Source organism: Periplaneta americana, chromosome 16 (assembly GCF_040183065.1).
Source record: "Periplaneta americana isolate PAMFEO1 chromosome 16, P.americana_PAMFEO1_priV1, whole genome shotgun sequence".
Classification (NCBI taxonomy): Eukaryota; Metazoa; Arthropoda; class Insecta; order Blattodea; family Blattidae; genus Periplaneta; species Periplaneta americana.
This window is the reverse complement of record NC_091132.1, coordinates 7,850,496-7,876,038: the sequence shown is the minus strand read 5'-3', so window position 1 is coordinate 7,876,038 and position 25,543 is coordinate 7,850,496. Positions and strand designations below refer to the sequence as shown.

Sequence of the window (25,543 nt, the reverse complement as noted above, 5' to 3'; positions counted from 1 at the left end):
TGGATTCAGAACATCTCAAAATCTGTGCGTCAGTGGCTAACCATGACAATATCTTAGAAAAATATTGGAGTGCAAGAGGTCAAATGACTTTATTGTCAAATGCCTGTCATTAAAAAACAACAACAACATATTTGTCTATCTGCTATGGAGATATATGTGCGCAATTTGAGCTCATTAACAGTTCCATTGAAGTTTACACTGTACTAACTTTCTTGCATGTATCTGTGAGCTACATTACCCCCATTTGTCTTAAAACATTGCAGGTTGCAGGCGAGCCTCCTGTTGCTATTACTATGACAAAGTTCGCCATGTTGGCTCATTCCATTGATAGTTTTAATTGTTCCATGCATGCAAACACAATTGAAACATGGACCACAGATTTACTTAAGAATAAACAAAAATAATTTTTCGTAATTATAAAGAAGTAGCTAGTTGTTCAATTGCCGTAGAGAATTTCACTCAGTTTAGGATCATATAATGCTGTTTCATGTAAGAGTCCTGGGTTTTCTGGCGACTAGAATCAGTAATTATGGATCTAAAATGCCACCATTTATAGACTGAAAAATTCAGTTCTCACTGCCATTTTCTGTATCTCTGATCTCTGTAAGTGGACCTGCCATGCTTCTGCATGATCTTTTAACCTGTGCCATTCAGGCACATTACGTTTACTGGGTCATTGGAGACGGAATATCTTGAAATCAGGAGGTCCAGGGTTCAATCTGCCAAGACCAGCAATCCTGGCTGAAGTTTTTGTCTTCCTCAGTCACACCCGACAAACACCGGGATTATTCCTTGAAATGCGGACCACAACAGCAAGTTTTCTGTTTAGACTTGCTAATTATTTAGATTTGTACACATAACTTTTTTGTTTATGTATCTTTTGTGGAGATGAAAACCCATTCATAGTGAATAAATATTAATTCATTCAGTGTTACATATTTTAATTTTTCGACTGTGTTACTTATTTTCAAAGATGCAATCACACACTTTTGGAATAACCAAATGCTTCAGTAAATATAAATTCCAGCAGGAAACTGTCAGCAATTCCAAGTACCAAGTAACACATTGTTGAGATGTCATATTGATTATATGAGATAGCTTTTTACAACTCAGTGCTTTGTGCTTCGTCATTTTTAGTAAAATATATAGTTAAATTTTAAGTATTTTAAAACATTAAATCAATTGGTAATAAGCTACAGAAATTATTGAAGTTAATTTAATATTATTACGGGGAAATTTCTAAAATGTGACAAAGTAATGGAATGTGAGTCATTAGAGAAAGAAAAAAAAAATGTTACTATCTTTAATAGAAAAGCTATTCCGATGATCCCCTTGTGTTAAGAACTCAGCAGCTGTTCCACACACACACTCCTAAGCTCTGACTCCGAGATTGGAGTAGTGTGGATTCCTGGCCATGTCGGAATTCCTGGGAATGAGGCCGCAGATGCTGCAGCCAAAGATGGTGCTATGAATGGCACTCTGGTATATTGGCGCGAGAGGTGGCAAGACTTACAAAATTATTTGAAATATAGAATATGGTGGCAATGGGAAGGAGAATGGTCTGCACAAGAGGAAAACAAATTACGAAGAATAAAGAATACTGTTCGAGTTTGGGATTCGTCCACAAGAGCGTCACGACACGAAGTTTTACTCACCCGGTTGAGGATTGGCCACTGTCATCTGACACATGGCCATCTGCTACGTGGCGAGCTTCAGCCGGAGTGTGATCTATGCCATGTTCCACTTAAGGTGGAACATTTTTTATTGCATTGTAGAAAGTATGACCGTGTCCGTCGGCAATATGGAATTCGGCCGACTCTTCGTGACGCTCTTGGAAATGATTTTAATTGTACAAATGCAGTCCTAAGATTTTTATCGAGTACTGGACTTGACAGTGTGATTTAGTTTTTGTTTTTATTGACCCGTTTTCCTGTCCTCCGGACCCTTTACATCCGGAGGTTACATTTGTTATTTAGTATATAAGTTTTTTAAAAACTTGACATTCGGACCTTTTACATCCGAGTATTTTAGAAATACGCCAGATAATTTATTTATGGTAGCATTTGTACTGTTATTTTATTGTCTCTTTTTAAATACTAGTTAAGGTCTGAGATTTTAATAATGTTTTATGCATCACCCTGTTGAAACTGCATTTGTGTACCTCGTTTTAATCGTGACAACGTTTTTTAGTTCTTTTAAGCATTCTGATTATTGTATTATGTCTCTATTCTGTAAAGAATTTTAGATAAGGGCGCAAATAGCCATAGTTGCTGACGCGCCCTTTTTAAACCCCACTAACTAACTAACTAATAGAAAAGGTCGGTTAAATCTAGAACTCCAATGATAGAGCTAACTTTGGAAGTCATTTTCAATAATCACATTTAAAGTTTTTTTTTTTTTTTGTAAAAAAAAAAGTGGAGACTTTTGTGTTTATATCAGTGATTTAACATACAGGTAACAATCATATTTAAAAATTACATTTTCGATAAAAAAATGGGGACTTTTGCGTTTCTGTCAATGACTGAACATAAAGATAACAATTAAAATGGATTTTCTGTATTCTTGTAAACACAAAGGCAACAAAATTCAATTACTTGATCATGAAAAGTCAAAGTTCAACCTTGCTTTAATATTCTTTTATCAATTTTGAAATCTGACCATCATAGTATGATGTATTTATCATAATCAAAGTTAATATCATGGATCTGTCATTAGAAATTATTATAATGATTATTATTTCTCACTACTACGTATTTTGTTGTATATTTCGAGGATTTTTATTTTTCTACATGTAATTAAATGTAAATATTTCACAGTTTAATAGTACAGTACATAAAAATTCCGGCTCTTTTCATGGCAGAAGTAAACACTTCATTGCTATTTTAGTACGATGTATGCACTACTGATTTTTGTGTATTTTATACAGGTAGCAAAGGGAACAGCCACAGCAGCAGTAGCAGTAGCAGCAGCAGCAACAGCAGCAGTAACTGTGGAGCACTGGCTGGCCCCATGCCAGTGCCTAATGTTGCAGTGACATCTGCATCAAAAACTGCGGGCAGCTCAGTGAGACATAACGGTACTAATGATTCTGTATTGGATGCAGACTCCAGCAGCACCAAGAGTGGCCGAAGGCCAAGTGTCGATACTGTGTCTACATATCTGAGTCATGAGTCGAAGGAGAGTGAGCTGAGAGCATCACAGGTAATGTAATCCTATCACATCCCTGCCTACTAAACAACTTTGCTCCGGTGCAGGTGTTACGTGCTGTCTCTTCTCACTTTATAGATCTCTTGGATATGGAACAACAAGTTTTGATGGAGAAATCGTTGCAATAAGTGAAGGTCTCTATGCCACATCAATAAATTTAGGAATGCAGTTATATTGTCAGACTCCAAAGCAGCTATTCTATCAATAGTCTCTAAACACACACCTTCATCTCAAACAGCAGAAATAACTAAAATGCTCTCTCAATTAATATCACTCAATAAAAGAATTGTATTCCAATGGATACCATCCCATTGTGGAATCCTGGGAAACGAGAATGCGGATGCATTAGCAAAGAAGGGCAGCACTGCTACTTACAGACCTGTTACTAAATCCACATATTACTCTGTGAAAAGATTTATTAAATCTACATACTTAGACTTCAACAATCAAAATTTTATAACACAATCACAAGGGAAAAAATGGAACTCTCTGCATCATAATCCACAGTTAATTCCCGATTTACCACGAAAATCGTCTCTAGCTGCGTTTAGATTGGCAACAGGCCATGATTGTTTGGCCAAACACCTGCATAGAATTGGAATATATCAGTCCCCTAACTGCCCCTTGTGCAACTCAAACCAAGAAACGGATTCAGAACATCTCAAAATCTGTGCTTCAGTGGCTGGTCATGATAATATCTTTGAAAAATATTGGAGTGCAAGAGGTCAAATGACTTTATTGTCAAACGCCTGGCATTAGAAAACAACAACAAAAACAACTTTGCTCCATATGACCATGAAAGTATTTCAAATAAAGTTTAAGATGGTGACAGAAACTAAAATTTGGTTACTAATGGGCGTCTGCCCTTTTCCCTTCCATCCATCATATGTGTATAGCATTATACGTTTTTGTCATGTTGTCTTTCTTCTCCCCCTCCTCCCCTCCAGAATACTTTAAAATTCTGTAAAATAAATTATTATAAATTCATGCGTAGGTATCTTCATAACCAAATTATTACATTGTTTAATTGAGTAACTAGTTTATTGTGGTGCCTTGTCATTTGTTAAAAAGGGTTTAATTTCAAAACTTCCCAGACTAAATAATTATTAATCTCAGTTAAATTTAATTTAAACAAGAAACACGTCAATTTAGATACTGAGAAGGAAGAAATGGTATGCTTTCTGACTTTACAACAATGGTAAATGTGGCACAAAGGACTGTAAACCAAAATATGGAAAGGTAAATGGAAAACCGTATTTATGTAGAATTTTAAAAATTCTTTAAAGTGATCCTTGCTTCCAGAATGTTATATACAGACTTGTTTTAAAAAAAAAAGTGAAACTATACCTTCTGTCTGCAATTCAGCAGTATTTATTAGAAGTCTTATCTTTCATCACAGGGAGATTTACTGGACTGTAGTGGAAGCAGTGAAGACGTGTTTGAACCACCTCGCAGCAGCAACAATGTGATGATGGTCAGAAGGAAGCCCATCAGCAGGTGTCCGAACCCTTCTTTACCACCACAGACTGCAGCTTGTGGCTCCATTGTAGGCGTTGATGCTGCGAGTGATGGAATATCGAAATATGTCCGTGTGGTAACAGCTTCAGAAGTGAACAGGGATACGCGCTGCCCTATCTGTCTTCAAGACTTGAATCCAATCTCTCCCATGGTCGTGGCACTCACACGGTGCTTCCACCAACTTCATCTGGACTGTCTAAATTCTATGCTATCTAGCCAGCCCTCCACAAACAAAGTAAGTTATTCATTTTATTTATTCTAATGTGTAGAATATTCATAATTGTTTGTCATCATCATCATCATCATCATCAAAAATCCGTTGCAGCTTCATTTCTCCAAGCCATCTCTTAGGTTGTCTCAAGTTCCAATGTCGGTGCAGCTTTCTCAATCGTACAGAAACATTTATTCATTTGTTTATATACATATTTAGTTGTGTATTTGTTTGTTTACTTTTTGTTTTCTTTGTTTGTTTAATTGTGTATTTATTTATTTGTATAAATACTTGTTTGTGTATTTACGTATGTGTACTTAATTAATTATGTATTTGTTTTTGTGTGTGTGCGTGCGTGTGTGGTTTTTTCCTTTCCTGATACCTTGATTTATAATAGTTTATCTTTTTCTATTATTATCATTATTATTATTATTATTATTATTATTATTATTATTATTATTATTATTATTATTGCCTTAAAAGTCCATTAGGCTGATCAGTCTGTTGTATGTGATCAGAGGTTAAACTCACGTGTAAGGGTACGTACACGTTGGAGCGACGATAAACGATAAAAGAAGCAGCGATGCTATATCAGAGAGAATTGAAGCATGCATTGTCATTGAGGTGTGCATATTGGAGTAACGATAAAAGCGACAAAAAAGCAAAGTTCCATTTTCTTCGCTCTTGTTGTTCATATGATCTCTGATTAAGATAATATTAATCTGTATAAATACCGGTGATTATCAATATATCCGAATATTAATCGATTTATTATTATTTCGGCTTATTAAATTAATTATTGTAGATATTAACAAATTGATCAGTTGTGTATTTATTCGTCCTATGTTATGTGATCACAAGAACCAATCACAACATAACGAATTTATACTATCTTTGGGATGAGAAACGGGTTTAATTTTGTACGTATTTAAGTTATATTAACCTTGAACTTAGCAACTGATATTTCCTATATATCTTCTATCATTAAGTGGATGCATAGAATATCTTCTACTGATAAATCAAAATGTTTGCTTCCCGCATTCTCATTGCTCCGATATGAACACTTGATTCTTTGATAATACGAAAGCGTCGCTAGATCATTTCTCTTATCGTTTATCGTTGCTCCAACGTGTACGTACCCTTAGAAAGAGAGGAAAATACTCCATTTACTTTCATTCTCTCATTTAATATTGAGACACTCTTTAGAAGCTACCTTTCAAACTAACAAAAATGCAGTTCTGTTACTTCTTCAGATGTTAAAAACTTATTCTCAATGTGCGCATTCAGAATATTTAAATATATGTACAATATATTATTGTATTGCAAGAAAAGTTACAATCAAGAGAATGCCTAATGGAATATTTTTGACAAGCAGAATAAAAAATAATAGACTTTTTTACGATTTTGTGTGTCATATTTAGCTTTTTTGAGTGCAGAGTTTTTCAAATTTAGCAGTATGAATTCAACTCTTAGGCAGGGTGCACATAGAATCAGATGCGACGTGGCGCGGTGTGACACTATGTTTTGTTTTACAACATCTCGCAACAGCTTAAAACTGTCTGCTCACGACAACTGATTTGCTGGCTGTGTGAGTTTGGAAAACTGGCCTAGGCTAGAAAATGGCGTCAATGAAAGAGGACTGTCTATATGAAAATTTCTATTGTATTTGGTTATTATTTCCTAAGGACGCTTAATACTCCTGAAAATCTATATGATTGAAAGAGTCTTAAAATTAAATACTACTAATGTAGTGCACAAACGTCATTTTGTATGTTTATGACTACTTCGCGACTCACAATAAAGAAAAATAATATATCAAATCAATAATGAGTGATAGTATGGAGCAGAGAAGTAGGCCTACTACAAATTATTATTATCAATATTATTATTCACCTGTGCTTTCATCTCATTTGCAATTTCTCACATTTTTTAGAAACCACATTATTGTCGTGATATTGTTTCAAAGATTTTACAGAACGTATATTTTCTGTACTAAAACAACTAATTTATCCGCATCGAGCTCCATTATGAATAATGTGCACTACACAACAATATAGTATTTGTAGATAGTAAAGCATGCAATCATAGCCACTACTAACGGATGTGCAGTACACTGCAGTTATCAGACAGTTTCCTTCCGATGAACTTCAAGCAGTCATTTGATATTGTCTGTCTGTGTCTCCTTGTGTCTGCTCGTGACCGTCACGCCGCGTCTGATTCCGTGTGCATCACATAATAAGAAATCAATGGGAAACAAGTACTATGAGGCAAAATGTCGCGTCATGCCGTGCCATGTCTGATTGGATTGTGTGCACCCGGCCTTAGTGCTCAACATCTAATACCATGGAATTCATAAGTGAATTTATCCTGAGAGACAGCTAACGAAAATTCCTATAACTCACACCATTGTCATTTATAAATTTCTGGCATTTGGAATAGAAGATTGTGGTAATAATTATGTATTTTTTGTTGTGGCATCAGAGTCTGTACATCCAGTGCCCTACATGCATGACAATCTATGGTGAGAAGACTGGCAACCAGCCCCATGGCACTATGTGCTGGACGATTCTACCTCATTCCTTGCCCGGACATCACGGTACTCGGACTCTGCAGATCACATATAAGTAAGTCAAGCTAACTGAATGTTAGCATAATATATTCTGGGTATAGGACATAGGGATTTGTACAGAAACAATTAAATAACTTTAAATTAGCAGGTTTTCAGAATTTGTGAAACAAGATAACATCATTTTTGGTTGCTAAGTCAAAGTCTGATGTTTTCTTGTTTTACAAATTGTCAAAGTCTGCTAATTTAAAGTTATTTCATTGTTTTCATATATAGATTTGACAGTGTTAAATCCATACACACGTTATATGCATTTACACAATAGTAATATACTGCAAGTAGTCAGAAATGACAGGTGGACAAAAAAATAGTTCTTCCTTTGCTATTAGGCATTTTCTCTCCTCTTTGCTGTCATTAGTAAAAGATTATTGTAGAACCATTGTAACTTTGTCTGGTGTAATGGAAAAAAAATAGGCCATAAACAAGAAGTGCAGGGCCCTATTCCACAAAATTACGTATAATATATTATAAATAAATTCACTTGTAATGTGTACAAATTATGAGGACTATTCCACGAAAATATGGTGTACAGTTGTATTTTATTACCCCAAACTTACAAATTACGAGTGAAATTACGAGTGAAAGGAAATTAAACCCCTTTTCATGCGAATTAATTTATGGAGGTCATGGCTTTTTAGCCGGCCAGAATAACATGAGCCATTCACGCTTAAGCAATGTTGCCTAGTTGTAATGCTAGACTCATTCACTGTTAGTTATAAGAAGTTAAACATTACATGCACCCAGACAAAATATTGTAGCCTCAAAGAAGATGAGACCTATGAACTAAGCCACGTGAAAAGCATTACCAAATTGTTAATACAAAATTATCTTTAGAAAATTTTATTAGTGTTATATCAACATATAATTGTTTATGAAATATGTGGTCTAGCGGCAGTGAAGGTGATGGGGATGAAACAGTATCTCCCTGTACCCATGTGGGTTATGTTCTGAAACCTACCGTGGATAATAACATACCTTATAAATGAGTCTTTTTTTTCATTAACATACATATCTATGATAAAGTTTAATTGACAAATTACAAACTGTAAGACATTAGAAGAAGGAGATAATAATACTCTAATACTGCATATGATTTTCTTTCTTGGTTTGTTAAGTCGATAATTCGTACTTTTTCACTGATAGAAAGTACTTCACATTTTCTGTTAGAATTTGAATTGCCAGGGCCACTAGTTTATATTTTAGTGCCATTATTAACCTTGTAATAACACTGTGAATATGCGACAAAAGAATAGACCTACTGTGTATGTATAGCAAGAGAGACCAACTGGATGCGAGCTAAAAAAAATCATTTGAAGCTGAGCACAGATCATCCCTACCGACGAAACAGGAAGTAGTTGGATGGGTGAGAGGAAAGTGCGGGTTAGAGGGGTGTCTGTGCAGTGATGACACGTTGAGTGTGGGGGATGGAGGGGAGAACGAGAACGGAGCCTTTCATTGGACCTCGCGTGAAAATGTCGTCTGCTAACGAAAATCTGGCAACGGAATCACGGAGACAATGTAGCCAGTTCATTTGCAGTACCACGTGCATTACGAGTCGCATTTCGTACCAACATCATTAGCTCATGCTTTCTTAAAAACAGTAATTTTAATTACTAATATTGTAGATAGTGTTATCGAGAACTATATACAGTAGTTATTTTAAACATATCGGTGACAAACGCTGAACATGCTTTGAATCTCGCCCCACTATGTGGCAGCAGAGCTCAGAAAGAGACCAACAGAACGTTGCTTCTGGTTTGGTTGGTTCATAACCTGGCTTTTAGTATAGTCAAGCTTAGACTACTTTTAGAGTAGTGAAATCCCACAGTGATTTCCTAGTATTGTAGACGCACATTGGCATCAGTTCCACATGAGTCACCTACCAGTATGAAAACGACCTAATAGCAGTGTTGCCAAACAGTTGTTTCTAGATTTCTTATTATCAACAGAGAAAGTTTAATTTTTGTTGCTGTAGGGTGCTGAAAAAGTTGCTATGTCTCTATTTAAGGAATAGAAAAGTTGAAATAAATTTTCACCGAAGAACAATGCTTAATAGATAACATGATACACACGCGTGATGCACAAGATACTTATCAGATCATGACAATAGGCGCTAAAATATGTAAAAAAAAAATCACTAAGGTTGACCGCGGATAAGGGGGGATTACTGTAATGAAGATCTTAGAGTTTGTAAAAAAAAAATACATTTTTAATTTAAAACAGAATTTGAGTATATTTTAATTAAGTGCTATAGAGATGGAAAAACAGAAAATTTTTGCTAGCACAATTTGTTGACTAAAATTGGTACTACTGCAAACCATATGGAGCCAAAAACATAAAAGAACCCTGTCACTGATAGAGCATTCTAGGTCAAATTTGCTGGGTCATTTTTTGTTCACGTCAAAATTTGAATGTAGTATACAATATGCTCATATTAGTGCGAGGGGGTTTGCCCCACTTTCCACTTGATATCTATAACATATAAGATAGAATAGTTAAAACACATCTGTTAAACTTGGTTATTCCTTATCTTGAAGTGTTTCTAGTGATGTTTGTACGTGTTTGCATAGAAGAGGATTTTATATAGTGTACAGTATATACTCCAGAGGAAAGTATTCTCAGAAAGACCAGAAGTCTTGCATTAGGTAATATGGGACTGGAATGTATAACTTTTTTATTTGTTCCAGCATTGCTTCAGGAATACAGGGACCAGAGCATCCTAACCCAGGAAGGCCGTACTATGCTGTGGGGTTCCCCAGAGTCTGCTACTTGCCTGACACAGATAAGGGTCGTAAAGTCCTCAAGTTGCTCTCCGTTGCATTTGAACGCCGTCTTGTGTTCACCGTGGGCCGGTCTGTGACAACAGGTCGTGAAGATGTGGTGACATGGAATGAGATCCACCACAAGACAGAGCCAGGGGTGTCCAACACTGGTCATGGGTTTCCTGATGCCGGCTTCCTGGATCGCTGTCTGGCTGAATTAGCAACCCAGGGCGTGACTGCACCGCAAGATGAAGGGGCTCTGTATCAGGAACTGTGTTAACTACAAGTACAAGTGCTGTCCTTTGTATCCTTTATGCAGTAGTTTATTGCTCACCAGGTTTGTTCTTTTCCCTCTATTTTATTGCAAGGAAATTTTGTTACACAACATTGACTAGTAAACACAGGTAAAGATATGATACGTATTTTTAATGTCTTACATTTGGATGTTGGTTCCTAAGTCTTTTCTTGTATAGATCCATTTCTCAGTGTAGGATGAGTGAATTGATGTGCTGAAATGTAAATACGAGGGTTGAGTGAAAAGGAATCGCAGAATTATACTACAAACATAAGCTTTAATTTGACATGAAATTAGTATTATTGTCCCAAAACATATTTACCAGCCATATGAGTAACTTTATACCAAATCTGAGGAAGACAGCAGATGTCATCAGCAGATCTGTTTGCGTGTGTAGCTGTGATGGACTGCTGTATGGCACAAAGTACCTCACTCATTGTCCTCATAGTGGTTCCTTTATTTTTTGCCATCACTTTTCACTCAGCTGTCATATGAGAATATTGCTGGTCATATACATTATGTAAATTGAAATGAAAGAAAGACAGAGAAATATTTACGTATAACACTTCATTCATATCTAACCTGAGAAAGGTATGTAACTATATCACCATTCACGCCATACTGAAACATAACTAACTAGACGACCACAAATGTTCTCACAATCACCCTTCAATTAGCAATAACCAAATAGTGGTACGTATTAGTTCACGTACAAGATTGACACAAGGAACTTAACAATTGAAAGAAATGGTAAGCCAGTATTTCCACTCTGTCACATATATTCAACATATTCATCTGTCTCTAGTATTAATTTATTTTGATGCTTTGAAGTATTTCAACAAAGTTGTTTGCTTCGTACTGACATATTTTAATTTTCCAAACAGTTCTCGAATAACTTATCATTTGCTATAGGGACTCGAATATTTTTGTCACGTTACACCAAAAACAGAGATGGCAGAATGGATTTCGTGTGTATCATGTGCTGTACCTTTTAGATTATTGTACATTCCCAATCTTAATTATATTTTATGTTTGCTATCAGTTTTTTTTTTATAATCTGCTTCTGTGAAGACATTTTCACTTCAGTTAATGTCAGAACCAATTAGTGCCATGAATTTTAGTTGAAGTGTACCTTTGGTACGAAAAATGAGCTAAAGTAATGTAAATATGTCAGTGTTACACTTCGGAAATATTGTGCTGTTGGCAGCTTTATTACAAAAAATAGCTGGAGTGAGACGGCTTAATTAAGCAATTCATTCATAAGAAGAGTGTTTACTTGGCAATAGTAGAAGCAGATTTTGTTAAATAAATTTGTATCACTGTCCACATAAGTGAGTGTGGAAAAATGATCTTCATAGTTGCATTTTTTGAAAGACTAATTTCTTTTGGGAGGGGAAAATCTCATCTAGGTTTTTAGAACTTCTCTACGTATAATTTTAGTTCCTACAGATTTTCAGTATACAAACTAGTTGGGATTTGTGGTACGAAATGTAAGCAGCTATATTTTTGTATATCTAGATCTGACATAGTTAAGACTTCACATTTGGTGCTTCATCTTGAATCTCAGAAGTATAGATGAATTTCTGAGGCAAATACAAGTAGAGAAACTGCATAACTGCATGAATTGGATATGACATATTAATATCAAGTGCCAATATTTTTATAAAGTATAAGTATTAAAATATTATATTGTTCAAATCTTTATATGTATAAAGTTAGTTAATTTTATAGATACAATATCTATGCAGAAAGGAACAAGTCATTTTCTTACCTTGAACTCATATTATTTTCTGATTGATTATTTTTATCTTTTTTTAGGATTCAACATTTTGGGAAAGTTTCAGTTCTATATTATAGTGTAAATCCATTTATAAATTACATTTACAGTGTTTCAAATTCAGAACGTGCTGTAATATGTATTTATTGGTGTTTTTATTTCAGCATTTTTTGGAAGAGGGCAATTTTATGATTTCTTTCATCATGATTTTTTTTCTCTCCACATTTCTTCGCATTCCCTTCAAAAGTTTTAGTTTCCTGAGAACATGTTTAATTCAGTAATGTGTCACTTTTTGTTCATGGTTATCTCATCTAAAAGCAGAGCTAGTACAAAGTTGTAATGCACTAAAGAAAATGTCATTTTTTTTTTATTATATCTAGTTATGAAACAATGTTATTGTAGTAGTAGTTGACATTAATTCATTTAATACTTCATACAAAACAATGCGTTTTCCAGGGCTAGTCTCTCTACCAATTATGATGCCGAGTTAAAATTGCACCTTTGCAATTATTACTTTTGCAGTGACTTTTTCTTTACCATTAGCGTAAAAACCTTAACAAAAATGTAGCTCAAAAGTAGAGTAGTCATTGCCATGGTTGTGACAGTGGTAAGGCATTTACAGTGTTTTCCAGCATGCATACTTTGGGGTCCAAGGAGAACCAATGTTTCCTATGCATTGTTTTGCGAAACATGTCTGGTTCTTAATTGCATCATTATTACAAAAGCAAACCGTAACTATACTTCCATCTATACATTAATAATGTAGCCTAATTCAATAAGTTCGTAAGTTTTCATATGCTTCAAAACTTAACACTTAATTATGAGTTGTTCTTTAAAAACATTTTTTTTAATATCAAAACGTTTCTTTTTTCCTATGAAAATAATGTGAAAACTCTAGCACTGTTTCGTATATTCTTTAGTGCCTTACATGTTCAAAAATTTAATGTTCTGCCATTTTTCTCTGTATCTATAAGACATGTTCTTATAGACAGCTAATTTTCTTCAAGCAATATTTCACAGCCTTTATTAAAATAATTTTCACTTGGTACTTTACTCAATGGTTCCCATTTCATAATCCTGTGTCATTGACTCTGGTAAGTAAAACAATTTTACAGAAAAGTTATTGCAGTGTGTTCATTTTTATGCTTCTTGGTAAGAAACATAGACTTGCCTTGTAGCCTAATATGCTTCGATTATCAGTGTATTGATTTAATCAGTATTGAAGTAGGATGTGTGGACAGTGCTCAGTATAATTGTTGAAAGACAGATTTAAAGACTGTTGTCTCAATCATACATGTCAACTCTATCATTCTCATCAGTCGCTTTTTGATTCAGTTTCATATATTTCATTTGTTGAGTTTTTTAAAAGAATCCAGCCAATTTTCATGGAATAACACGTTGATTAAATTAACAGTCATTCCTCTCTATTTGCGGAGGTTAGATTTCTAGAAAATTTTGCAAATACAGAAGGTATTAGGTTCTTCCAGGTCCCACCACATACAGTACTGGTATTTTTGCTACATATTATCATTAAGTCATCATTTGTGCACTCTCCTTGTAAAGAGAAATTTATTTGTTATGTTTTACGTAACATTATTCATTCAATCATTCACTCACTCACACTGTCACATTGAAAATTTTTACATAGAACGCTTAAAATTACTAAATAAAAAAATTGCATCAATATTGAAAACATTTCCAGAGAAATTTTTGCCTGCTTAGCATTACCATGAATAGCCAGCCATAAGGTGCCCACTAATGGCAAACATGGATTAGACACATTTCGCATGAATAAATGAATATGGAACACGCAGATAACAGAGGATGACTGTAATTTACAAATATATACTGTAAATACATTCCACTTCTCTAGATTGTTTATTTAAACCTTTATTCAAATTGTGAATACTACCGTTTATGTGACTTTCATGAAAATTGGCCATTATATTTTGTCTACGTAAGTGATTGTTATCACATTTAAACATGGCAAAGCCACTCAGATTTTTAGAAAGATATGGAGATTTTCAAGGCAGCTTCAGTAATCCTTGATTACATATTTTTCAGACCATAAGATGTACTTTTTTAATTTCTAAAAAAAAATTTTATTTAAAAACTAATAGCAATGTAATATGCAAAGATCGTCATCTTCATTTTCGGGAGTAAGAGTCCTGATCCATGAATAAATGAATCACCCCATGCAGAAAGGACTTCAGTCACAAATTTTGAAAAAACTAGATATCGATGGAAGTCATATCTTTATGGGTGTCTCCATCAGCCTGTGCAGAAAGGTATTCAGTCAAATGCTTGGAAAGATAGAAACTGAAGCATCAGGCTCAGAGTTCTAAGCAGAAAGAAATATAGTATACAGAATGTTTTTCTTAGTTTTCTCAAAACTAGGTCTAATGGACTGAAGCCCTTTCTGCATGGGGCGATTCAAATACATTTGTTTATAGGAAATGGGTAAAAAAAATCAGTTTGATAAGATTTCATATAATTCTAGAATGTACTAATTCATAATACCTTTTTCTCTGTCATCGGTAAAGTACAAAAGCATTATCTCATTAAAGATATAAACGTCACTTTCCTCAGGCCAACATTCTTCCGGATCTTACAGACATAGAGACAAAATTCAAAATTCTGCTCTTAAAGCTCTAAATCAACTACAGGAATGGAATACATCAAATTTGATGACACTCAATTTAAGCAAAAGTAACTACCAAATATTTTCACTCGGTAAAAAAAAGAAAGAGAATTCAATATCCAATACAATGGCCAACACCTTCCTAGGACTTATGAATCCAAATATCTTGGAGTTATTTTCGATAGTAAGTTAACATGGAGCAACCATTTGAAATACATTTCTGAAAAAGCTCGTAAAAGATTCTTCCTTCTAAAAAGACTAGCAGGAAAGAAATGGGGATGCTCTAGGAATACTTTGAACACTACATACAAAATGTTTATACAGCCAGTGCTGACATACTGCGGAGAAATTTTAATTACTTCACTTTTCATAAACGAAATAGAATATGTTCAAAACCAAGCTCTCAGACTCATTACTGGTGGAATCAAAACAACTCCAATGGATTCTATGAGATTCCTCACTAATATTAACAGCATCAAAATGACAATAGAAGAAAAAGCACTGATTCAATATGAAAAACTTATCAGATTACCAGGAAACAATTGACATTCATACAGTCCTCTCTGTAGATTGAAAACTCAAAAATGTTTCATATCTATGGTTCAAGAATTAAAACAGAAAATCAATATCCCGAATTTAAAAGAAAATCTACAAATTAAACCAAACCCTTTAACTTTATTAAATATAGAATATAATCTAAATTTAACACAAGAAATACTAAAATCAGAAGTAAACACTGATATACTAAAACAATTGTCTTTAGAGACAATTAATATTAGGTACCCTCCACAAAACTGGCTTCATTTATACACTGACGGATCCTTGATCTCCAGAGAACAAGGTGCCGGTGCAGGTGTTACGTGCTGTCTCTTCTCACTTTATAGATCTCTTGGGTATGGAACAACAAGTTTTGATGGAGAAATCATTGCAATAAGTGAAAGTCTCAGGAATCTTCTATGCCACATCAGTAAATTTAGGAATGCAGTTATATTGTCAGACTCCAAAGCAGCTATTCTATCAATAGTCTCTAAACACACACCTTCATCTCAAACAGCAGAAATAACTAAAATGCTCTCTCAATTAATATCACTCAATAAAAGAATTGTATTCCAATGGATACCATCCCATTGTGGAATCCTGGGAAACGAGAATGCGGATGCTTTAGCAAAGAAGGGCAGCACTGCTACTTACAGACCTGTTACTAAATCTACGTATTAGTCTGTGAAAAGATTTATTAAATCTACATACTTAGACTTCAACAAACAAAATTTGATAACACAATCTCAAGGGAAAAAATGGAACTCTCTGCATCAAAATCCACAGTTAATTCCCGATTTACCACGAAAATCGTCTGTAGCTGCATTTAGACTGGCAACAGGCCATGATTGTTTGGCTAAACACCTGCATAGAATTGGAATATATCAGTCCCCTAACTGCCCATTGTGCAACTCAAACCAAGAAATGGATTCGGAACACCTCAAAATCTGTGCTTCAGTGGCTGGCCATGATAATATCTTAGAAAAATATTGGAGTGCAAGAGGTCAAATGACTTTATTGTCAAACGCCTGGCATTAGAAAACAACAACATTCTTTTGTTTATTTTGGCATACAACAAATGGAATCAATTTTTAAAATTATTATTTAAATTTGGAAAGAGGGCATAAAACTTAATCTCAACATTTTCTATTAAAACAACATTAAGAACCATTTGTATATAACTATGAAATACAGGCTCTCAGGTGATTCATATGTGGAGTTCGGATTATTAGGTGTTAAAAAAATAATAAACAGGCAAGCAGGATTATAAGTTTAAGAAAATACACTTTAGATACCATATAGCAGTAAGCCTTTACTTACCGGTATTTATTTTTCATGTTTTCTATTATATTCTAAATTCGACATAATATATTTCATTGAAGTTATGTATCTAGTTTTACATATTAGAATGCGATTAGATATTATGAAATTGTTAATTGTTAATAATCTAAACATTTTCAATTCATTCTATGATAAAAGTAAATACTATAAATTGGATTATTCACGACGATGATGATGATTATTATTATTATTATTATTATTATTATTATTATTATTATTATTATTATAGCATAAATACAAACAAAAAATGGTGAAAAATTTAAGGAAAGCTGTTTTCATATTGGAAAAACTTTTTAATAATTATTATTTAAAAATACATTGCTAAAACATAATAATATGGACAATTCTGCCTGAAGTAATTTTTTAACAGTTGCAAGTTAAAGTGACAATGTATTATTAAAAACTCTTTTAGGTTCTCTAAACTGAAGTGGCGTCTTGTTTTCTGTTTAAAATTTTAAAGTTTCATTATTTATCTGCTAATTTTAACATTGATCTTGCCAAAATTAAAATAAAAATTCCTACATAAATCTTTGAACAGGATTCCCAGAAAATAACTCTATTGTCAGTAGAAAAATTGGGATCTCCTGCAAATCACTGCATACAAGGAACTCTATGTTGTGTTTGCCTTTGGCATCTTATCTATATCAAACTCCTCTTATGTAACTTTGCAAACAATTGTGGCTTGAATTCCTTCATTTCACAAATAGAAATCAGATTTAATGATGCCAGATGTTAATAAAGCTATGCATCAGCAGGCCACGTGACATTGGGTTATTGTTATGCAAATAAAAAATTAAATAATACTGGTAGTAAAAAAAGTTCAATTAAATTATTCCAAATAATCAGTGATGGTTATGTAAATATAAATAATAAAATAACAATACGAGTAATAAAAAATTGTTTTCTTTTAAAAATATTGTTTAGGCTAGTGTAGCTTCATATTTCTGAAAATAAATACTAAGCATTAAAATACGATTTTATAGGCATTGTAAAAGAGAAATATATGTATCCCTTATCCTGAAACAAATGTATCTACAAAAAATCCATTAATCCACATACAAAAAAAAAAATAATGAAGAAAACAAAATCTGAACTCCACTCATATGTCTTTTAGAGCCACTGTTCTTAAAATTGATCACTGTAAACTTACACAAATACGAAGTGACCCATTTGAATTTGGGAGAAGAGGTGGGGACAGAAGTCTATTAAATATTATACTAAATAAATACAATGGTAATTATACGTCATAAATATTATTTTCGAAAATGAGCATATTAAAATCACAGAATACACTTTGTAGTCATAGACAAAAGTAGTGCCAAATTTCCCTTTTAAAGAGTCACTTTTTATTCCACAGTTTTGTTTATGTATACACAACATATTGATATTCCTGGGAAGGAAACGTACATAATCCTTTGTACATTAACCCATTAAGCACAAAAATATCAACACTCTGAAACTGAGAACCTATGCTACCATTTCCACAGCCACTACAGTGAATCATCATATTGCTACCTCATAAAAGAGCTTAGGGTGTCAGCTGCATTTGCACCATCTTCAGTTAGATATCTGTTACTTGGACGTAAAATTAACATTACTCATTTTGGTTGCTCTTGGCATAGAATAATGTCTTCTGAAACTAATTCTACAAGTCATTTACATGATAGTCAACACTTTAACAGACCCCATCAATTGCGTACTTTATATTTAAAACACTGCAAGGAGCATTGTCTGATGTTCAGATGTCTCTTACTGTATAAGACACATGTTTGAAAATTAGGAAAGATTTATGAAGCCTGTCTAATTATTTATCTAAATGAATTATTACTTACTTACAAATAGCTTTTAGAGAACTCAGAGGTTCAGTGCTGTCCTCACATAAGCCCACCATCAGCCCCTGTCCTGTGCAAGATTAATTCACTTCCTAGCATCATATCCCACCTCCCTCAAATCCATTTTAATATTATCCTCCCATCTATGCCTTGGCCTCCCCGAAGGTCTTTTTCCCTCAGATCTTCCAACTAACACTTACTTACTTATGGCTTTTAAGGAACTCTGAGGTTAATTGCCGCCATCACATAAGCCTGCCGTTGGTACTATATGCAATTCTGGATTCACCTATACGTGCTACGTGCCCTGCCCATCTCAAATGTGTGGATTTAATGTTCCTAATCATGAAGGTGAAGAATACAATGTGTGTGGTTCTGCATTGTATAACTTTCTCCATTCTCCTGTAACTTCATCCCTCTTAGCCCCAAATATTATCCTAAGCACCTTATTCTCGAACACTGATAACCTCTGTTCCTCTCTCAAAGTTGTTGTTGTTGTTTTCTAATGCCAGGCGTTTGACAATAAAGTCATTTGACCTCTTGCACTCCACTATTTTTCAAAGATATTATCATGACCAGCCACTGAAGCACAGATTTTGAAGTGTTCCGAATCCATTTCTTGGTTTGAGTTGCACAATGGGCAGTTAGGGAACTGATATATTCCAATTCTATGCAGATGTTTGGCCAAACAATCATTGCCTCCTCTCTCAAAGTGAGAGTCCAAGTTTCACAACCATAAAGAACAACCGGTAATATAACTGTTTTATAAATTCTAACTTTCAGATTTTTTGACAGCAGACTGGATGATAAAAGCTTCTCGACCGAATAATAGCAGACATTTCCCATATTTATTCTGTGTTTAATTTCCTTTGGAATGGCATGTATATTTGTTACTGTTGCTCCAAGGTATTTGAATTTTTTCACCTTTTCAGAGGATAAATTTCCAATTTTTATATTTCCATTTCGTATTATGTTCTGGTCACGAGACATAATATATATTTTATTTTCTTCGGGATTTATTTTCAAACCTATTTCATGATTTACTAAATTTATTTTTACTAAATCCTTGATTGTCTAGTGATTAACCATGTTTGTCTTTGGACTCAAATATTGTGGGTTCAGTCTTGGTTAAAAGTCATTCATCTCATGAATAAATGTATCAGGCTTACTATGTAACAGAGGCCACCATGATGATTATTATGATGATCAGTGGTGAAAAATAATCTCATGTGCTAATAGGATTCTTTGTGTAACAGTATTTATTTGCCGACGTAGCAGTAAGAGGTGCACAAACAGATTATTAGTGTCTATTAGGTGAAGATCAGTCACGAAGAGTAGTTTTGGTATTGAAAATCTACCAACCAATTTAATCTCAATTATTATTCTTTTGTTGTTTTAATACATTAGCTCTTAACATAATTTGATTTGAATGTGCAGTCATTATATATGAATATCTTATGAGTCAGAAAATATAGTGATCTCTCAGATACTGAGTGCTGCAAATCTTCATTTATAAATATCGAGTTTCATTATAAAGGATGGAATAAAACCTTATGCATTTATTAAAAATAATGAATTGTTGAAGTAAAACAGATAAAAAGTTTTTTGTCTTAATTCATTTGTTTGTGATTTTTCGAAAGTGAAATACTATTTGAACCACCTTTGATGGTCCAGATTAAGAATACCTGCTTTAGATAGTAACATGTTAAATTAAGTGTCTGGACTGATAAAAATTTAGAGGTGGGAAATTTCTCAATGGCATACTATTTTTTAAATATTTATATCAATAACATATTCTGTTTTAAAATTATGTATTATTACTCTTATTATTATTATTGTTGTTTTTAACGTCCATTTTAATTAATGTGGCACCTGACATGGTATTTTGAATTTCTGGAAGCTCGACAACTCTTTCTATTGTATCTTACAATGACTTAATAGATAATTTACAAACCAATTATAAGCAAACTGTATTATGAAAACAGCAAAAAGTTAAGAGAACAATAAATGTACAAGTATTTTTGGCATAGACCTAAAAAAAAAAAAAGACTAAAATATTTTGAAATATTACCTTTATATTAAAGGATTATTTTTTATCTAAATGTTGAATCTAGCTGATATTTACAAATGACATTCAGAATAAGCTCACTATAGCAAATTCACTACAGAGGAGAAAATGTTTTGAGTATCACACAGAAAATAAAGGAAGTTTTTGAGAATGCAAAATCAGAAAAAATATCACTATTCAGGCCGGTGTGGTATTAATAATATTAAAACATATATGCAGAGCGAGAGAGAGAGTAAATGTCTAAGATTTGCATAAGTAAATTGGGGGGGGGGGGCACAAAATTTTTCTGGCACATGGACATAGCACACACACACACACACATACAACTTAGTAGTTATCCACAGTATGTGATTACGAAAATTCACTCATCATATTAATTTTAATACCAGTAGAAGAGCTGGCAACAGGGTATACTTTGATCAAGCAAGTAGACTGAAATTTGTAGTTATATAATGTTCACAGTGCACAAGTTGTGTTGAAATATGTTTATTTATTTCTTACTAGCTGTACCCGTGCGCTCTGCTGCACCCTTTAGAAATAAATATAAAGTAATTACCAGGGAACGGATTTATATGGACTAAAAATATATGAAATATGTAGTTATTTTTACCAAAATATGGAATTAAATATGGATTTTTACCAAAATATGGAATTAAATATGGACTTAAAATTATAAAAAAATGACTATGTACGTTAAATATTGGTACATTTTAATCAAACTAAACAAAAAATATAATGGACGTACCTTATCTTCCAATGTAGTTTCAACAAAACACAATTTTTATTGTCTGTTACCATAACAATAGGTTACAAACATTTCTTTCAAGTGCTGAAAAGTGAATCTTCTTCTATTGTCTCTGAGGATAGATTTATACTGACTAAAAGAGCGTTCGACATCACAAGAAGTAACTGGTACATAATTCAATTTCACAATGTCTGCTGGGGATAAGTCCAAGTTAATCTTCACTGTTGATTCACCACTCATCACAGCAACAACCTTTTGTAGTTCTTCATATCCAGGGTTTTTTGAAAGTACAGTGTCCACCTTAGCTCTTACTGCATCTGCAACTTTACCTCTACCACGATTCAGTTGTTCCACAGTACTATTTATAATTTCAAAACTTTCAGATAGTGAAAGGTGCCTATTTTGGAGACTTTTGAGCGTTTTTATGATGCATGAAAATGTATGCTGAATGTGAGCTAAGTCATTCTTCACACTTATGTCACAGGTAACTGTTTTCGCAGTATCAATTGAGACTGCATCTTCAGAGTCCAATGCAAGGAGAACATTGTTAATAGAGTCTATATGTTCGGCATAATATTCAACTGCTTCTAGCCATGTACCCCATCTAGTTAAAATTGGCTTTGGTGGCAATGGAATTTCAGGGTACATTTCTTTCAACACGTTAACTCTACTGGGAGCTTTGAGAAATACTTTTTTCACTGATGAAATCAACAAATCTACTTTAGGGAAATTGTCTCTGACCACTTCTGCCACACGATGAAATGCATGCGCCACACAAGTAAAATGAGTCAATTTAGGATATACAACAGATAATGCTTGTCCAGCTTTGACCATATAAGGGGCAGCATCGCTAATAAAGAATAACACATTATCGTACATAATACCCTTTGGCCACAGGATACCCATAGCTTCGTTGAACAGTTTAACTATAGTTTTGTTATTGCACTTTTCTAGAACATCACAATGTAAAAGAATTCGTTCAGAATATTGTTCACTTAACAAACCGATAACTACATTACCAACAAGTCTACCTTCTTTGTCGGGAGTCTCATCAATGGAAACCCAAATTGAACTATCTTTAATTTCATCTCTTATCTTCTGTATTGTCTCATCGTAGATGGATGGAGCATACGTCTTCCTAAGTGTTGACTCATCCGGGATTGTATGTTGAGTATATTTTTCAAGGAATTCCCTGAAGACCTTATTCTTTAGTTTGTAGAGAGGAATATCAGCAGAGATGAGAGAACGGCACAGGTCGATGTTAAACTCAGATCTTACATTCGATGTTGTTGGTTGTGTTAAAAACAATTGTCTCTGCTTGGAATTTAGTTGTTTGTTGGCCTGATGTTTACTAGTTGTAATGTGTTGTTGCACCAGGAACTTTTGTGTAGATGATACTGCACACTGACACAAATTACAAAATAATATTTTATTGTCAGTTGATAAACCATCTTCTTTAAATTCTGAAATGTAACTTGTTAGTTTTGATTTTAAATTGACTGAATGACGTACTTTTGGCATATTTACCGTCTTTATAGTATGATTTACAAAACTGAACCTATGTGTACTCTGACTGGCATTTAACTGTTGAGCTGCACAACTGAAGTCTGTTAAAAATTTTAAATTAAATTAATACAGTTTTGTAACTTACTTTCCCATTGTTGATAGGACTGCTAATTTTCAAATAACTCTGATGTTAAAGGGATTACTGAACATGTGTTTAAATCTCTATTGTTGAAATGTATTTTTAAAAGTTAATGGACTTTTGTTTTGTTTTATTGTTAAACCTAATATAATATGGACTGTTTTATATGAAATATGGAAAATATATGGAAATTAACGAAAATATGTACTAAACTCTAAAATATGGAAAAATATGGAAAATAAAAGTAGGATTTTTCAACCCTACACATTGTGAAACATAAAGATAATGCAAAATATAAATTATATTAGCTTTATAAGTAAATATGTATTTACATATAAATCCTTTCCCTGGTAATTACATAATTAAAATAGGACATTTGATCCAGGGAACATTCGTGTTTGATAGAAGGATAAATCGTTTAATATGTTACTTAATTTAAATTGTATTTAAAATATTAAAATGCGATCATTTTGATCCAGAGACCACTCATTTGGTGCAATGACAATTCCTTTAACATATTATTAATTGTTATTACCAATTATTTTTGGAAAAGCGAAAATTAACAGAAAAATGTTGGCTACAGATTTATTATTATGTTTATATTATATTATATTATGAAAAAGTATGTTGATAACAGATGTACTCGAATTAGAAAGTTTTTAATTTGTTGTGGGAGCTCTTGAATCTCAGGAGGAACAACTTTTACAACAGCGCAACATAATCTGCTTGGCTCATTACCCAATTTTTTTGCATTGCATTTATTGCATATGTATTTTATGTATTTTAACATGATTCAATTGAGCATAGTTAAAATTTGAATTATAAAATAATGGATTGCTAAGCTAACATGCTATTACTGCATACTAAATCAATATACTCTCGTTGTTCGTTAATTCTCTGAGATAAAAATGAATATGTTCATAAACATTATTATAAGAAATACAGAAAATGAATATACAGAATAACCTATCAAGTTTTCTGTGCATAAGAAGCTATTTTAATCTTACCTGTCCTCGATTCACTCGCAAGTTACTGTAATAACATTATAGCATTATGTCCATCCAGAGAAACTACACTTTCCAATGATGAAATAATAATTAATTATACAAATCAGTTAATTTATCTTCCGATATTACTTCATACAAACACAGAAACATTGTCTGTAGGCTATGTTTAATAGCTTTCGATTGTTGTGTCCAAGGCCCCTTATAGACGAAGTCATTTGTTTTTTTATTTCAATACACCGCCTTAGATGGCAGTTATTTTAATTTTAAAACTCATTTATCTCATTAAATATCAGTCCTATCAAAATTTTTTAGAGAATAAAACTGATCAGAAATCATTTTTAAAGTAACTTTTGTTATGTAACATATTTCACAAAAATCAATAATAAGCGAGATATTTCGATTTATTTAATTCAGGCCCCCTTATAACCCCCCTTTAAGTAACGTATTTTGAATGCCATATAGCCTAAAATCTAAGTTACAACGAACTTAATTTATATTCCAGTTTTCATCGAAATCGGTTCAGCCATTATCGCGTGAAAAGGTAACAAACATACAGACAGACAGACAGACAGACATACAAACAAAAATTTCAAAAAAGCGAATTTCTGTTTCAGGGTGGTTAATTATATATGTTAGGACCAATTATTTTTAGAAAATCGAAAATTACCAGAAAAATTTCGGCTACAGATTTATTATTAGTATAGATACATATAAATAAAACACGAATATTCAAGAAATAGTAGCTGGTAAAAGATTTTAATTATATTATAGTCACAATCACATGCATTATTAGCCTTATAAATAAATGCGCAAGATTTCATTCCATCCTGTACAACTACACAGTGTGATGAAGGAAACATGTATTTGCTATAGTTCAGTTAGTCGCTGCATGCGTGAGAAGTACAGAATGATGTTGATAAATATTGGAGCATTAGAGTAGTGCGTGAGATGTTTATTTAATTTATTGTATTTACTGTGAACATGTGGCTTGCAAGCAGTGTGGTAAGAGTTAGTAGAACTAATAACTGAACATGCTAATCCCTACTAGAATGGTAGCTCATGGACGAATACTTGGAGTACGAATCCTTTCATTGTTATTCATTGCACTATATTTTTATACAATGTTTATTACCTGAATATTTTGATTAATTAAGATCATATTATTATAAATGTATTTTGCAAATAATAAAAATAAAACTTTATGATTTCATTACCACCATGTTTTCTTCACCTTATTTTTATTGGGTTATTTTACGACGCTGTATCAACATCTCAAGTTATTTAGCGTCTGAATGATATGAAGGTGATAATGCCAGAGAAATGAGTCACAACAC

General features: G+C 33.2%; 1 protein-coding gene across 1 annotated transcript in view; it reads left to right on the top strand.

The window, feature by feature from the left end:
* dx (deltex E3 ubiquitin ligase) overlaps window positions 1–25,422 on the top strand; it is a 30,457-nt gene extending 5,035 nt beyond the window's left edge. Inside the window, exons 5-8 of the mRNA XM_069814493.1 lie at window positions 2,927–3,201; window positions 4,607–4,960; window positions 7,418–7,560; window positions 10,250–25,422. Coding sequence (XP_069670594.1) covers window positions 2,927–3,201; window positions 4,607–4,960; window positions 7,418–7,560; window positions 10,250–10,604 — 1,127 coding nt within the window. The 3' untranslated portion in view covers window positions 10,605–25,422. The remainder of the gene's footprint in view (window positions 1–2,926; window positions 3,202–4,606; window positions 4,961–7,417; window positions 7,561–10,249) is intronic.
* The last annotated feature ends 121 nt before the right edge of the window (window positions 25,423–25,543 follow it).